Source organism: Ochotona curzoniae, unplaced genomic scaffold, assembly GCF_017591425.1.
Source record: "Ochotona curzoniae isolate NIBS_2020 unplaced genomic scaffold, NIBS_Ocur_1.0 scaffold_1037, whole genome shotgun sequence".
Taxonomy (NCBI): Eukaryota; Metazoa; Chordata; class Mammalia; order Lagomorpha; family Ochotonidae; genus Ochotona; species Ochotona curzoniae.
Window position 1 is genome coordinate 26,164,404 of NW_024467083.1, and position 14,248 is coordinate 26,178,651.

Sequence of the window (14,248 nt, forward strand, 5' to 3'; positions counted from 1 at the left end):
TAAGCATCTCAATTCACAACCTTTAAATTCCTACTTTTTGATTTGCAAAACGATACTTCCTGCCTTTTCCACTTACCATTCTTATTGAGAGGTTCAAAATGAGACAATATGTGGACATATTTGTATAAGTACTATTCACTTTATTATTCAAAGCTGTCAGTGGCTGACTGCTTAAAACAATGCCTTCCACACTGACACACTCAAGGAGGAGACTATACATGTATGATTAAATCCAGCCTTGGAGAGGCACCCTTGGTCCAGCCCTTTAGGCTGTGTCTCCCTTCGTCCTCGTCAAAGTGCTGCAATAGAGTGGCAGGATTCTGGCATGATGACATTGAGCTAATTACATAGACCAGAAGATCAGACAAATGGTTCCTTTATATACTACCAGATAGCTTTTGGTCAAAAACTTAAACTTTTTGTTAACAAATCTATAAAAGAGTGGTTAAAGTGACACTTATCTCACAAAGTTGTGAGAGGGTTACTCGAGATTATCATGTAAAACGCATAGTATAGCGCCTGGTAAATGTCAGCAAGTGAGGATTCCTGTAGTACAGGTTTCTGCCACTGATCTGAAACATCTCAACAGAGCCAGAGGGGCTCGGGTTTCAAGTCCTAGTTTCTTCTTTCTGATGGATGGTACCAACCTTGTTAATTTACTCTACCAACCTGGCTCAGTTTCTAGTAGTAAAATCAGGATGTTAATATTTTATTTCATATGATCTGTGTTAAAAAAAAATCACATGCAGTAGTGTGTATAAGGGTGTTACACTCATATGAGAGAAAGCAAATGCACAGGAAACTATACAAGCTTTCTGTAGGAATAAACACCCAGAACACAATTGCAAAGGTTTTATTTACCGGCTTTCTGTGCTTGGCACTTAGAAACAAAGTTCCCGTGCATAAGGGCAAATTTTTATACACCTTTTCTTCATATATATTTTACATACCATTTTACTGCCCCCTTTTTAATCTTCATAATATTGGATTCCCCACTAGGCACATAAATACATTTATCTACAACACTTCAAAACCACAAATTTTAATAATATCTGTATTATTTTACTTGGTAGTATTTGCATTTCCACACCACTTAAGTTTAGCTCGCACCAAGCTTCACTTGTTTTCTTACCATTAGAAGATTGAAGGGAAAAGGAAAAATAAAGGAAGAAAAAAAAACCCAAACTTCAAAATGCAATGAAATATTTGATAAGAATGGAGACACAAAGGCAGGTGGAAGAGTGCAGGAGATCCATCAGCAACTCTCTGGAACAAGCTAGGGTTTCTCCTGCAACAGGGACTAGCCGACAGCAGCCCCGGGTTAGGCATCTGGGTCTGGCATGCAAAGACCAGGCCTCTGTTTATCGCCACTGCCCAAGGTGTCATCTGCGGGAATTCTAAACCTCTTCCTTCTTCACACTCCTGTTCCCCTTGCCCTGCAGGGCTGCATGCTATGGAACGGACACTTGCCATGAGGTACACCTCTCTTCTGGGTCACGATGGCCACCTGGGGTGGAGAAGCACTACCTGCCCCAAGCCTATCCCCAGTGCCTTGACCAAGCACAGCATCCCAGGGAGATCTGTACTTTTCAGTAACACCATGATTCTTTCTACAACCTATAGTTTGGGGAACAAACCAAAAACACATTTCCTTGGAGAATTAAAACTCCCATCATCGCTTACACTTTCTCAGTCTTGCTCTCCATCTCTCTCCTGCCCTCTATTCTTTCTCTTTCTTTCTTTTCTGCTCAGCTGCCCTGACTTCCTCCTTCACAGGCACCACTGGGAACATCAGTACTGACATACGGAGTGAAGACAGCCAGCATTTAAGAGCAAGCTTGGTCAGGAAGCCAAGTCCAGTCGTAGCACTGATGTCTTTCCACCCTCATCAACAGGTAAGGATTCCAGGATATATGGTTCATTCCAGAAGCAGGGAGAGCTGCAGGGGAGAAAGGCTGGCAGCAACTGCTGGCACAGTCCATCTAGTGTTGTACATAGAAAATTCTTGGTGAAAGCACCCATTCTGGGTCTCCCTCCACAGAGTTCACCCAGTTTAGAGTTGGTGTACATGTGTGTTTGTGTTTGCATGAGTTTATGTATGAATACGTGTGTGTGCATGTGTGTGCATGTATAGGTAGGAGTGTCAACTTTTCATGGCTGCTACATGCTAGCATCTCTCATAACATTATTATAAAATGATTGTTCAGTCTCTTCAAAGGTCACTCTGGTATAGACTATGCTTGACAAACTAAGGTTTAGGAAGGCAGAAGAAGGACCACTGAGTCGAAGATGATTCACCACAAGTATCCTTCAGTGGCCTAGAAGTGTCTCTTGTTGCTCTTGTGTGTGTGTGTTTTCATCCTCCAGAAACAAACAAATACAAAGTTCCTGTTTTCCAAAGGTGTTGGGCTTCCAAGTAGGAGAATCTGCCCATGGAGACTCAGAAGTCTTGGCTGCCAAAGGCTCCATGGTGCTTAGACCAGCCTTTAAACCATGTGCACAGACATCTGGGAGGAGGAACCTGGGACTGCCCCATACTGCCGGCCATCACAAGTGTTGGTTGCCTGCTGATTATTGGGCGAAGGGCTAATCATGTGCATGCTGTGCTCCATTCCTGTGGGCAGGTACTGCCTCTCACCAAAGGCCCCATTGGAGGGAGAGGAACAGAGTAAAGTGCTTTGAGAGGAGCTCAGTTTCTCTGGGCTTGCAGCTAGCCTAGGGGAAGTGGGGAAATTGTATCCATAGAGGTTGTAGGGGTTGTGGAGGGAGAAGGCATTGTAGGAGCTTTGCTGCATGTGGCTGCCCCCAAACATGTGTGGTGAGGAGGAGCTTGAGGCAGCATTGCCTGCCTGCATGACATATTGAAACTGGGAAGTGGGGAAGGACCCCAGCTGGCCACCATAGGCTTCCATCTTGGTGTTGCTAGGCAACGAGGGAGGAGTTGGTATTCCTGAGATCAGGGATGGAGTCCTCTGAGGCATGAAGGTCTCGGAGGGCTGAGCAGCTGAAGCAGTGCCACTCTGGAGCCTGTTGTAGCCACTGTCACTCAGCCCTGGATAGCTCTGCAAGGCAGCCATGTTGCTTCGGGCACATGGTGGATAATCAGAGAGGTTTAGATTACACAGCTGGCTCTCTCGACAGCCCACGTTGAAGGTGTTAGGGGCCAGGTGAAAAGTTGGAGGAGAACAGGATGGAGATAAAAGGTGAGAAGAAGCTGAAGGGGATGGTGTCCCAGTGCTGGAGGTGGTTGGGGAAGTGCCTGTGCTGCCTCCTGAAAAACAAAACAAAAATACCAATGAGACAGGGCTTTTGAAGATGTATCTGTCTAAATCAAGTGTAGGCCATGCAGAGGGTGTCTTCAGATGCCCAATATATATGGGTTATTTTCTACAGAATCATTGCTTTCTCATAACGTGGCACATTACACTTAGTGATTCCACCTGTGCAAACACACACACATTCTCCAAGAAGGCAAAGTACCCAAAAAACACACTCAACTCTTGTGTTTACTTTCCTGTGTAACAGCCTTAACACCCTATTTTTACAAAACAATAGACAACTTTCAACATTTACAATCAAATTCATGTGCTAAAAAAGACCTCTGGTGATCAAAATTAAAAATCCACCAGTTCAACTTATACCACTCTCAATGAAAATGCATTAAGTTTTCAACACTGTTGTCTACTTTGCATTTTTGGTCTTCCAGTCTTCAGCATGTTAAGCAGGACCATAATTTCACAGAAAGACACTAGAGGAGGGCTGCAGGTCAGGACTGGAGCCTGGGAAGGCAGAGCAGAGGGCCCCAAGTGGGAACTGGAGTAGGAGATTAAAGTCCTGTTATATGGAAGACACAAGTGTTACAAGAACTAGGTGAGGAGGAAGCAAGGCTGTCCAGAAACAAGGTCACTAGTGCCCAAAGGCTCAGCTGACTTCCCTTTACAGAAGCCTGTCTTGGATTTGGATATTCATGAAGACCAAAGATAAACACCATGAAGCTGGGACGTCATGGTTCTTCTCACAGGTCTATTGCCTTCACCACCCTCGTGAGCCTCTCATTCACTATGTCCAACTGTCAACTTCCTCATCAGAAATGAGAAATGGAGTTAAATTGGTGGTTCTCAAGCCAAGAAGACTTGACCACTGTAAAAAAAAAAAAAAGCCAGTGTTCCAGGATTCCACCTGGAACCTTCTACAGGAGGGCTCCTGTGCATGTGACCTCCCAAATGATTCTAATGTACCTCAAGGATTGGAACACATCATGCAACCAAGTTCTGCATTTTAAAGTACCCAGGGGAGTGATTCTTAAGCTGAACTGCATTTCAGAATCAGCTGGGTTGACGATGACTCTGACTCCTAACTCCATCCCCAGAATTTCTGGTTCTCTAAGTCAGAGCTGGGGGCTGAGAACATGCATCTCCATCAAGTTCTCAGGGGATGGTCCAGAAAGCACCACAATTTGGATTAGAGGATGAGTTATTTCATTTCGAAAAGTCCCCAAATCAGAAGCTGGAGTGACTGAGCTTATAACGCTAGATGTCTGAGCTGGATTGATGTCTCATACAGTAACAAATTTCACATCCATTCTCAGGTCACACACCTCCTCTTTCTGGGACCCAAAAAGTACAGTGCAGCATCCACTTCCTGCCTTGCCCAATGAACTTTAAAGACACAATCAAAGTGCTGGAGCTTCAGGGACAACTTCTTGATTTTAGCAGGAGAAGCCATTTTGTTCTTACCATAGGGAATCTTCTCTGATAAAATTTCTTCCTTCTGGAAAGGTGGGGACTTTCCTGGATTCGTTAGGAACTGTAAGCATGAAACTCCACCCTCCCCCTTAAGGAACTTGGGACCCTTCAGTTTGCTCCTAACTTACACTGGCATTCTTAGAGCCTGAGGGCTGTAAAATGATAAAGGGCATGAAATGGAAAGAAGTGAGAATAAGATTTTTGTCAATGAGTAAACTGAAGAAAGCTAGGAGATATCAGATGCGTCAGAATACAAAGAAGTCCTTCTGCAGGGCTGGAATGGAGCATCCCAGATGCCCAAAGTTTCAGCAGGAAAAGCCAATCCTAAAGCTGCATTCAGATATAGGTAGTAGAACTGTCTCAAGAAGCACAAATTTGGCTCTTTTTAGCTTTTTTCATAGTAAAATTTTACAAAAACACTATATCATCTCTTCCTTAGTCAAAAGAATTTTCCCCAATGAACTTCTGAAGTAGACTCGGATTTAGATATAAATAATTGCTGATATCAGATTCAATTCAGGTAATTCTTCCTCCTTTACATTCCAGAACTTAACTTCCTTCAAGACCAATATATTGTGGTTTAAATAGAATTTTAAAATCTTATTTGAGAGGCAGTGATTGAAAAAGAACCACCTGCTGGTTCATTTCCCAAATGCCCTTAAGCTGGGATCCAGGACTATGCCAAGAGCTGCGATTTCAACCCAGGTTTTAACCTGTCTTAACAAATTAACTACTAGATTAAATGCCCACCTCAGAAAAAAAAATTCTACAATTTGAGGTACAATCAGTATTGTAGATATCACTAGGAGAATTAAACTGTTAAATACACTTTGACAATATGTTACTAGATTTTCTGCCATCCCCTATACCTATATCATTTCCATACCAGTTAAATAGAAAAATGCTCGATTTGTGACTGATGGTAATGGTCTATACTATTGTAATAGTATGCAGGGAAACAGTGGGCAAGAATACAATGGGAAGAAGGAGAGGGGATATGGATCCCTTTACCTAGAAAACCAAATCCTGGAAAATAATAAGAAAGAAAAATGTATCAGTGGGAGAAGGGAGCAAATAACTGGACAGGATGAACAAAGAACAAGCCTTTGGTCTAATTCCAGACCTATTGATTTCTATCTTGTGACACAAGCGACACAGCTGTCTCTTAGTTCTCCTCAGCTGTGAAACAAAGGATTTGAACTAGTGTTCTTCCTTTCTGTCCCCTTCAGGATTAAGTCTGCATTGAGACATCACTAAGTGCAAATGAGCAAGTCCAAGAACTCACCAAGGGGTCGCTTTAATACAGTGAAGGCATTCTGGAAGAGGAAGATTCTAGAAAGAAGAAGAAGCACATCTCATGCTTCTTGGTTTTGCATGTCTAAGCAGCCTGTGTCTAGCATGAAGTTCAGGGATCCATTTATCTTCCTGAAAGCATCCCCATGTTTTCCTCCATTTCACCTTCAATGCCACAAGCCTCACTGAAACAAGGGCTATGGCACAAGTGGAGAAATCTGACTCCAGCTGTACCGAGATTTGTGTTTTACAGGATATGTAACTGCTTTCCTCTCTTTGAAGGTCGGCCCTTGCCCTCCCTGATGTGGTGTTTATGTGGTCCCCATGGAGACCACCTGCTCAGCACTGCCCTGTGATAGGTATGCCCCATCGGGCCCTAACTCTGGCTCTAAAGCAGGAGGTGCAAGATGGTGCAGATGGCTTTCCATGACTCCAAATGGTTTTCTCAGATGGCCTAGGATGAAATGCATGGTACTGATTTAGGGCCTCAATTGGTTTCACTAAAAAAAAAAAAAAAAAAAAAAGAAGAAGAAGAAGAAAAGAGAGAGAGAGGAACTATTAACAAGCTACAGGGTTTTCTGCTGAGCAGATGAGGAGAGGCACATGTTAAAAAGTTTGTAATCAGTTTGCTTTAGCTTTTAAATGACGTTCACGAGAAATGAGATTCAGTGGCCTGCTGAGTTTCGGGGCTGAGTACCTGCACAGGAACTGGTGCCGGGAGTGGGGACACAGTCTGCACAGAGGAGTCACTCTGCTTCCATCCACTTGGAAGAAACACTCACCTGCACCTCAGATACACAATACAGAAAGTATCTGTTTTTTCGGAATTCATATAGAGAAAAGACTATGCCATTCATTTTTCAGAGAAGCAAGCTGAGATCCTGAGAAGTCTTTACTCCTGAGTGATCTGACAGTTGCCACCTGTTGAACAAACATGGAAATGCCAGCCACGTGCTGAAGCAGCACAAGTAGGCTTTCACTGCAGCAAAGCTGGGGCAGAGTGGGAAGCCAGGGCCGGGCCACTGGTACAGAGGAATGCGAGCTGCCTCTGCACTGTCTGCCATGCACCTCAGTGCTCCTGCTCCTGCACCTGCCCGGCTCTGATGGTTCTAAAAGTTTTGATAAGAATTGTATGTAATGGATGTGATAACTATAGAGTCAAATCCAGTACCAACTCCAGCTGTCTTACTGATTGTGGTACCTTAGCCAGTTAACTTCAACAAGACTCATTTTTGTTAATAATATGAAGGAAAGTAGCACTATCTAACTTGAAAGGATGTCGTGAGAAATCAGTGAGACAATGCATGTTACGAAGTGCTCGTAATCACACCCGGTGCATAAGCATTAAAGACTATTATGAGGGGAAATAAGGAGTGAAGGAAGGAGAAAGGAATCGCTGGGTGTTTTGGGCCCTAACAGGTACAGTTTTGAGGTGTTAGCCATTGTCACTGGAGCTTAGCACTCCAACGACTCCACACACTGCTGAGCTCTGCATCACAACCCTGTTGTTCCATGCTGCAGCAGCCTCTGAGGCTGTGAGTGACAGAGCACTTGGCCAGCTGACATCCACAGGTATACCTGGACTACATTCCCAAGCACTAAACCCACTTTAACTTCACTGTTCTCCTAACCCAGACAGCAAGTGGGCTGTCCCATGGCTCCAATCTTTTCAGGTCAAACACACAGAAAAACATCAATAGCAATTAAGTAAATGAGCAAACGAGCAGACTGGTATCTCTGCCAGTGTCTCAGAAGTTTTAATCCATGTCTGAGAAATGATCAAATTATAATTCCCTAAGGCGCTTAGTACTCTTAAGTTCCAGAATCAATTTTTTTTGCATGTCCCTGCATGATATTCTAACCCTGGACCAAAGTGAGGAAATATATATTGAAAATTATATGCAACTCTGATTTGCCCCAACATGTGAGGCTAAGATCCAAAACAACCAAAAAGAGTGCATGCTTAGCAATGAACCCATACCAAGACAATAACCTAGAATATATACTTGTGTACCATGAAGACAAGTTCAATGTGACCGTGAAAATCCTAAATACCAAACCTGCTGACTTTTGCATCTTTAAATTGATCACTTCCAGATTGTAATATGGAGACTTTCACGTACAATTTCCTTTTGGGTTTATTTTGTGATGAATTTCTGTATCGAAAAAAAAACTGAAAAACAGTAAGACAAAAACCCCATATGAGCTGGTAGAGAACAAATTTCCATGTAATTACTTGGTTCCTTGAGCCAGACTCTTTTCTCCTACAATTCCGTGGCATCTGTCTCTGAAGAGTACTGATTCACTGTGTGTTCTGAAGCTTTCAAACAGGTAAGAGGGATTAAATACAAGCACCTCTGGATTGATGCCAGGAAATAAACCCAGAGACCATAAAGTTTAATGAGTACAGCCTTGTTCCTCTCTACAAAGGGTAACCCCTTAGTTGAGATGGATACTTTCTCATAACGCAAATGTCAACATTATTGGACTAATGGGAATTCTGTGATCTGAATCTCAGAAAAATGTCAAGTGCATCCTTCCCCATAGGTATGCATAACTCCACATCCCTTCCCTTTAAATCAACTTTTAATATATTCATCCGTCAGTGATCCAGCTCCTGAGTCTGCTTCTCAGTTGTATTTGATGCCTTCCATGGTGCCAGAGGGGAGATGTTCTTACTTCCTAAACTGCTTCATTTTCTTTTTCTGTTCTACTGCCTCCCTTGCAGCAATATATATCCCTTGTTTTTGATAGATTTCATCTGCCCCTCTCCTGACAACAGCACTGGAAACATTCCCTCCCCACTCCCACTTTTTCTCATCTATCTCCAGAACTGAAGTATCATGTTCACCCTTCCCCAGTAATTGCTTCAGGAATGATGCAATATAGTCAATGAGACCCCATGAAATTTTGCTAGAAATCTCAGAGGAAAGGCACATGTCCTTTCCCCTGAGATTTAAACCAAAATTACGTGGAGCCAGGGATGCCAACAGCCATGTTGCCACCATGGGAAAGCTGAGAAAGATAGAAAACACTTGGCCCTGGGTGACCTTATTGGGACCCAGAATCAGATCTGCTTGTAGTCAGCTACTTGCATCTTTCCAGCTTCATAAACCAGTGAGTTTCTTGGCTTTTTTACTATTTGGATTTTCTTTTACTTACATCACCAAGAATTCCAATTGATACAGCTCCCTAATTCTGCAGGTGACCCCACTAAAGGCCTAGGTTACTCAAATGAAGCTGGAGAAGAGAACTGAAAAGGAATAGGGGGGAATAAAATTTAGACTGCGACTAATGGAAACTATGGATGAAGTTTTCCTGAAATAAGAAAAATCCCTTACAAAGAGTACCAAGAGATTCCAGCTATCCGGAGGCCTAACTGACATCTGCCTCTGCCCAAAGAGGATCTGATAAGACGCCTACTTTACCTTAAAGAAAAAATAACCCCTTAAATTTTTGTAAAAAAAAAAAAAGAGAGAGATGCTGCTATTCTGAACTCATTCTGATCCATAGGAATGGGCTAAACAATACAGGGAAAATGCTGGCAATTTTTGAAAAGACGACTATTAAAGTTAGCATTCACAAAACGTAAGGAAAACTATGTAGAGAATAACAAAACTGCTGGACATTTTCTAAAGGTTTTAAAAATCCTTTAAAAAGATATGCACATACATCCATGACGGATCTGAAAGGAAAGGTGGTTCCAAAAACTAATAAACCTACAAAGGATAAAAGAGGAGAATCTAAAGATGCCCAGACGGCTATTCTGTGCTGGACTTAGGGAGCACAGTTAAAAGCATCTCTAAATACAAGAAGTAAGAATACACAGACAATGTAATGAGCCTGAGATAATATTTGGATAATAAGAAAAAGAGTGAACTTTGTGGATTCCCTAAACAATGATATCCATATTTTTCTTCTGCATATTCAGTTCACCTCTTTCAAACAAGGGATATGTTGTTTTATATGTTGTTTTCATTGTCTATTCTCAAACTCTATCCCAAGAAGTTTTAATCTTAACTGTGACAGGGTTAGAAATACAAATATTAGCTGATATGTTGGATAAATAATAATAAATACAGGCTAAAATTTCAAAGCCATTTTATTTACTCCCCAAATCATATACAATCCTTATTCATATGATTCCTGAGACTATAAATAGCTGTTCCCAGCTTCCTGTCCTGTTATTTTCACTAAGGACTAAGGAGCATTTCTTTCATAATCCTTTAACAAATTTGGAGATCTCTGCCGAAGATGACACTTTGTATCCCTTCACTGCAAAAAAAAAAAAAAAAAAAGAAAGAAGAAAAAAAAAACCTACTCCCAGAATGCCCCTTGTCTTCATTTCTCCTGGAGGTCAAAGCCAGAAGGTGGTGCATCCTATGTATTATCTCCAGAATAGAAAGCAGCTATCTAGAACACTTTATTTGATGTGTGTTTTTAAACAGAAGCACCTGAATTTTTGCCAAAAAAATATGTTAGGACAAATTATCTGAAGTATTGTCCTTGAAATGTTATCAGCAGATGAATCTTAATAAAGTTGAGGTTAAGAATGACAAACAGGGGTATGGGTAAAACATTTTAACTTCCTCTAAGTAAAAAGGTTGATCCAGCTTCCATTAGAGCATCTGAGAGGCCAAATAACCATGTTTGAAGCAATGAGGTAACATTTACACATGATGAGTCAGTTACTATGTGAATATACGTTCAGACCAACACTGTCTACACTCTTCTCGCTAAAAAGAAATGACTAGAAAATCATTCTGCACCTGAAGCTTCCACTACAAGCACCAATCGCATCATGTTCTGTTCCATTTGAGCCAGGAAACATTAAGCACAGATGGCAAAGTCTCTTTCCTTCGTTTTATGAGTAATACTGTTCAGAGTTACTGGGAGAAAAGGAGCAAGGACTGTTGCTTTAACATATGTCATAGAAACAAAATCATTTTTTAAGAATGAGAATCTGGATCCAGTCTTTAAAAATCTATTCCAAATAAAATATTTAATAGGGAATTTCATCAACAATTTATAGGAAATTTTCATATGATTTAGGAAATCAGCTTTTCCTGTAGCCAATCCTACCTCCATATGTATCCAATAATTCATGCTCATTCCCTTGCAAGAAAAAAAGAGGTTATTGAAATGATTGTGATACTATGCTTTGAAACTTTGGTTTCTCTTAAGGCATTGTTTTCAGTGTGTCAAAAGTAAGTCTTTATGTAGACACATTTTCTGTGCAAGTATCATTAAACCTGCTACACTGCACACTCATGCAGCCCAGAGTGCAGGATCCATGTACCTGTGTCTGACTGCTTGCCCTACAAGTGACTGCAGGGCAGAAAACTGTCCCTAATGATGACTCTATATCCAAATCGGCATCTACACTAGACAGCCGTGTTCCAAGATGGAGACCTACAGCAATGCTGCTGACCTGGGCCACAGTGCCACCAAGTGATTGCAACCTCCCATCACTCAGTAGGTACTTCCTGTGTTCCAGGCCATGTGCCCAACCTTGGGGACACAGCAGAATGCCTGCCCTCAGGAACTGGCAGTGTCCTGCCAACCTTCCCATTCCAGCCTAAGTGATATTAACACTTGTTTAGCTAGGGCTTGGAAAGGGAAGATAAGCAAAGAGCCAACCTTGACATAAATGAAATCAAGTGTCTTTGCATCACATATTTTCATTTATAAGGCATGTTTCTATAAAGCTCCTTCCAAAAGAAAATCCCTCTTTTGTAGGTAAGGAACCTGGCATTCAAAGTGGAAATAAATTGTCCAAATGTATATAAGAATGGTAGTTGTTCACCAAAGGTGAGGGCCCCCGGTAAGGTATTTAATAAAGTATTAGCACAGTGCTTAGGACTCCTGCATCCCATATCCGAGGGTCTTTAGGTCCTGGCTCTGCCCATGATTCAGCTTCCTATTAATGCACACCCTCGGAGGCAAGAGATGATTGCTCAGGTGACTGGTCCCTGCTACTCATCCCAGCTTCTGGCTCCAGCCTGGTCCATTCCCAGCTGTCCCAGAGGAAATCTGAGCCAGAAAATCTCTCCCTCTCTCTCTCTCTCTCTCTCTCCAAATTTCCTTTTTGGAGGAGGGGGCAATTTCTGAGATTTTCCTGACTCTGCATCTTAAGGGCCATAAGGACTTCACTGCAGTAGGAACATCCTAAATAGTCATTGGTTTTGCTTCTAGTCACAGCTTTCTGCATGCAAAGGGGCTCCCCTTGGGAAGTTTTCATTTCTCCTTCACCCACAAAAAAAAAAAAGGTGAGAATTCTGTATCACTTAACTCACATGTCTCTGTGGAGAACAATCATTTAATTATGTTTTGAGTAATTAATCAACAGAAAGGCAATATTCCCTGTTCCTGATACATCCTCCTCTTGGGTGTTCACATTCCAGGACACAAGAGATATGAGGATGATGATGGTCATGATTAAAGCAGTAACTAGCATTTCCTGAGCATTTGCTATGATGTGAAATGCATTACCTCACTTAAACTCTCTAAAAATTCTATTCAGTCTCCCACATGATGCAAACAAGAAAATTGGGAGACTGAGGAGTTTGACCACAGCAAGAAGGAACAGTGAGTAAGAGTCTAGCAAGTTGTCTGCCTCCAGCTGCTTTTCATCGTTACACTCAAGTTAAAACATGGGAGACTTCAAAATCATAGGATGCAAACTCAATTTATCATGTTAAGTACTTGAGGCTCCACTGACAGGGAAACATTATAGTAAATTATCAAGTTTCACAACGGTCCCCCAAATGGTAGAACCACAAATTCAAAATTTAGGTTTCTACTAACAGCAGCAACTTGATGGACTAAAGGGAGCTATGTAAACTGGGATCAGTGTCACCTGTGGGCTACAAGAGGCTGGACAAGGGGATTCATAAAACACCTGACAAGTTTGGGGAGCTTTCACTCAGGCACCCAGGTGGATGGATCCAGGGAATGGTGGATCACAGATGGAACTGAGAACAGAAACTGAAAGAAGAGCAGAAATTAGACAAGGAGCTCAAAACAGTGCACATGTTAGGGATGAGTAGACGGTGGTCATTCATTTGGCCCATCAACTTGAGGTGGGTATTGTTCCAGAGAAACAAAATGGGGCGAACAGAAGTTATGAGACTCTGATTGGCTTGCATCAGCCTCCTCATCATTGTGAGACATGAGACAACGTATTCCCATTGTCCAGAGCTAAGGTCCTCTTCACCTACACCACCAGGATAGGAAAAACAGCAAGTCTGCCATGCAGAATGAATTGTAGAGATCTCTCAAGATACCATGGCTTAGGGACCTGCGTTAGTCCTATCAGTGAACACATCTGCACACTGGAGTGATTCCCAGCCCCAAAGCCAGGTCCCAGTTTCCTGCTAAGCAAGACTCTGAGAAGCAGTGGTGCTGACTCAAGCAATAGTGTCCTTGCCATCCACAAAGGAGACGTGGGTTGCATTCGCAGCTTCTGCTCTGCCAAGCATCTGGGGAATGAACCAGCAGATGGCAGCTCTGTGCCCCTCATACAAGTAAGTTTTTATTTTTAATACGATGGCCTATGTGAATGCTCAGAAATAGTAGCCATTTAAACAGAATCATAAAAGATGCTTTAAGGATTAGAGAATTTTTAGTGTCAAAAGAAGTGCTGCCTCTGCAAACAGATTGTTGGTACAAGTGGTAAGGCTTTGGTTATTTGCAGAGCCAAGGAGTTATCTTCCTGCAAGGAGAGTGGCTGTAACCTGTGTCTTGGCCTGAGACCAGAAGTGCATCTTTCAGGAGTGCCATTCCCACTCCTTTGCAGCCCTGTCACTCGGCAGAGGCCTCACTCCAAGCCTTTACCTTGCTGCTTCTGCATGGTGGTGAAATCTTCAAAGGTGAGTGTGCGCACAGGAGGTCTCCAGAATGCATAAGTCTCCATGATGGCTTCCAGTCCGGTTCTGGAGAGAGAAAAGCCAGCAAGGGACATTGTTAATAATCCCAGGACATGCACTCAGGTTTCAAACACTGGAGGTGTCCTTCTGACAAGTGGTAGACATACACATGCACTGAGAGACGTCACCCCCAGGGTCAACTGTTCTGCACAAGTGCAAGGTGCAGATGAAGGTGGACTGCAGAAGAAAAACAAATATGTTATCCAGCCAGGCAGGTGATCTGTAAGCAACTCCACAACAACAGAATTTCACTCGGACCTTTCCTCTAAGGGCGTTTGGCAT

General features: G+C 42.4%; 1 protein-coding gene across 1 annotated transcript in view; it reads right to left on the reverse strand.

Moving 5' to 3' along the window:
- Positions 1 to 838: 838 nt before the first annotated feature.
- Positions 839 to 14,248, reverse strand: part of TBX15 (T-box transcription factor 15) — a 121,159-nt gene continuing 107,749 nt past the window's right edge. Inside the window, exons 7-8 of the mRNA XM_040998681.1 lie at positions 13,875 to 13,972; positions 839 to 3,271 (exon numbers count right to left, since the gene is read on the reverse strand). Of these exons, the coding sequence (XP_040854615.1) occupies positions 2,487 to 3,271; positions 13,875 to 13,972 (883 nt within the window). The 3' untranslated portion in view covers positions 839 to 2,486. The remainder of the gene's footprint in view (positions 3,272 to 13,874; positions 13,973 to 14,248) is intronic.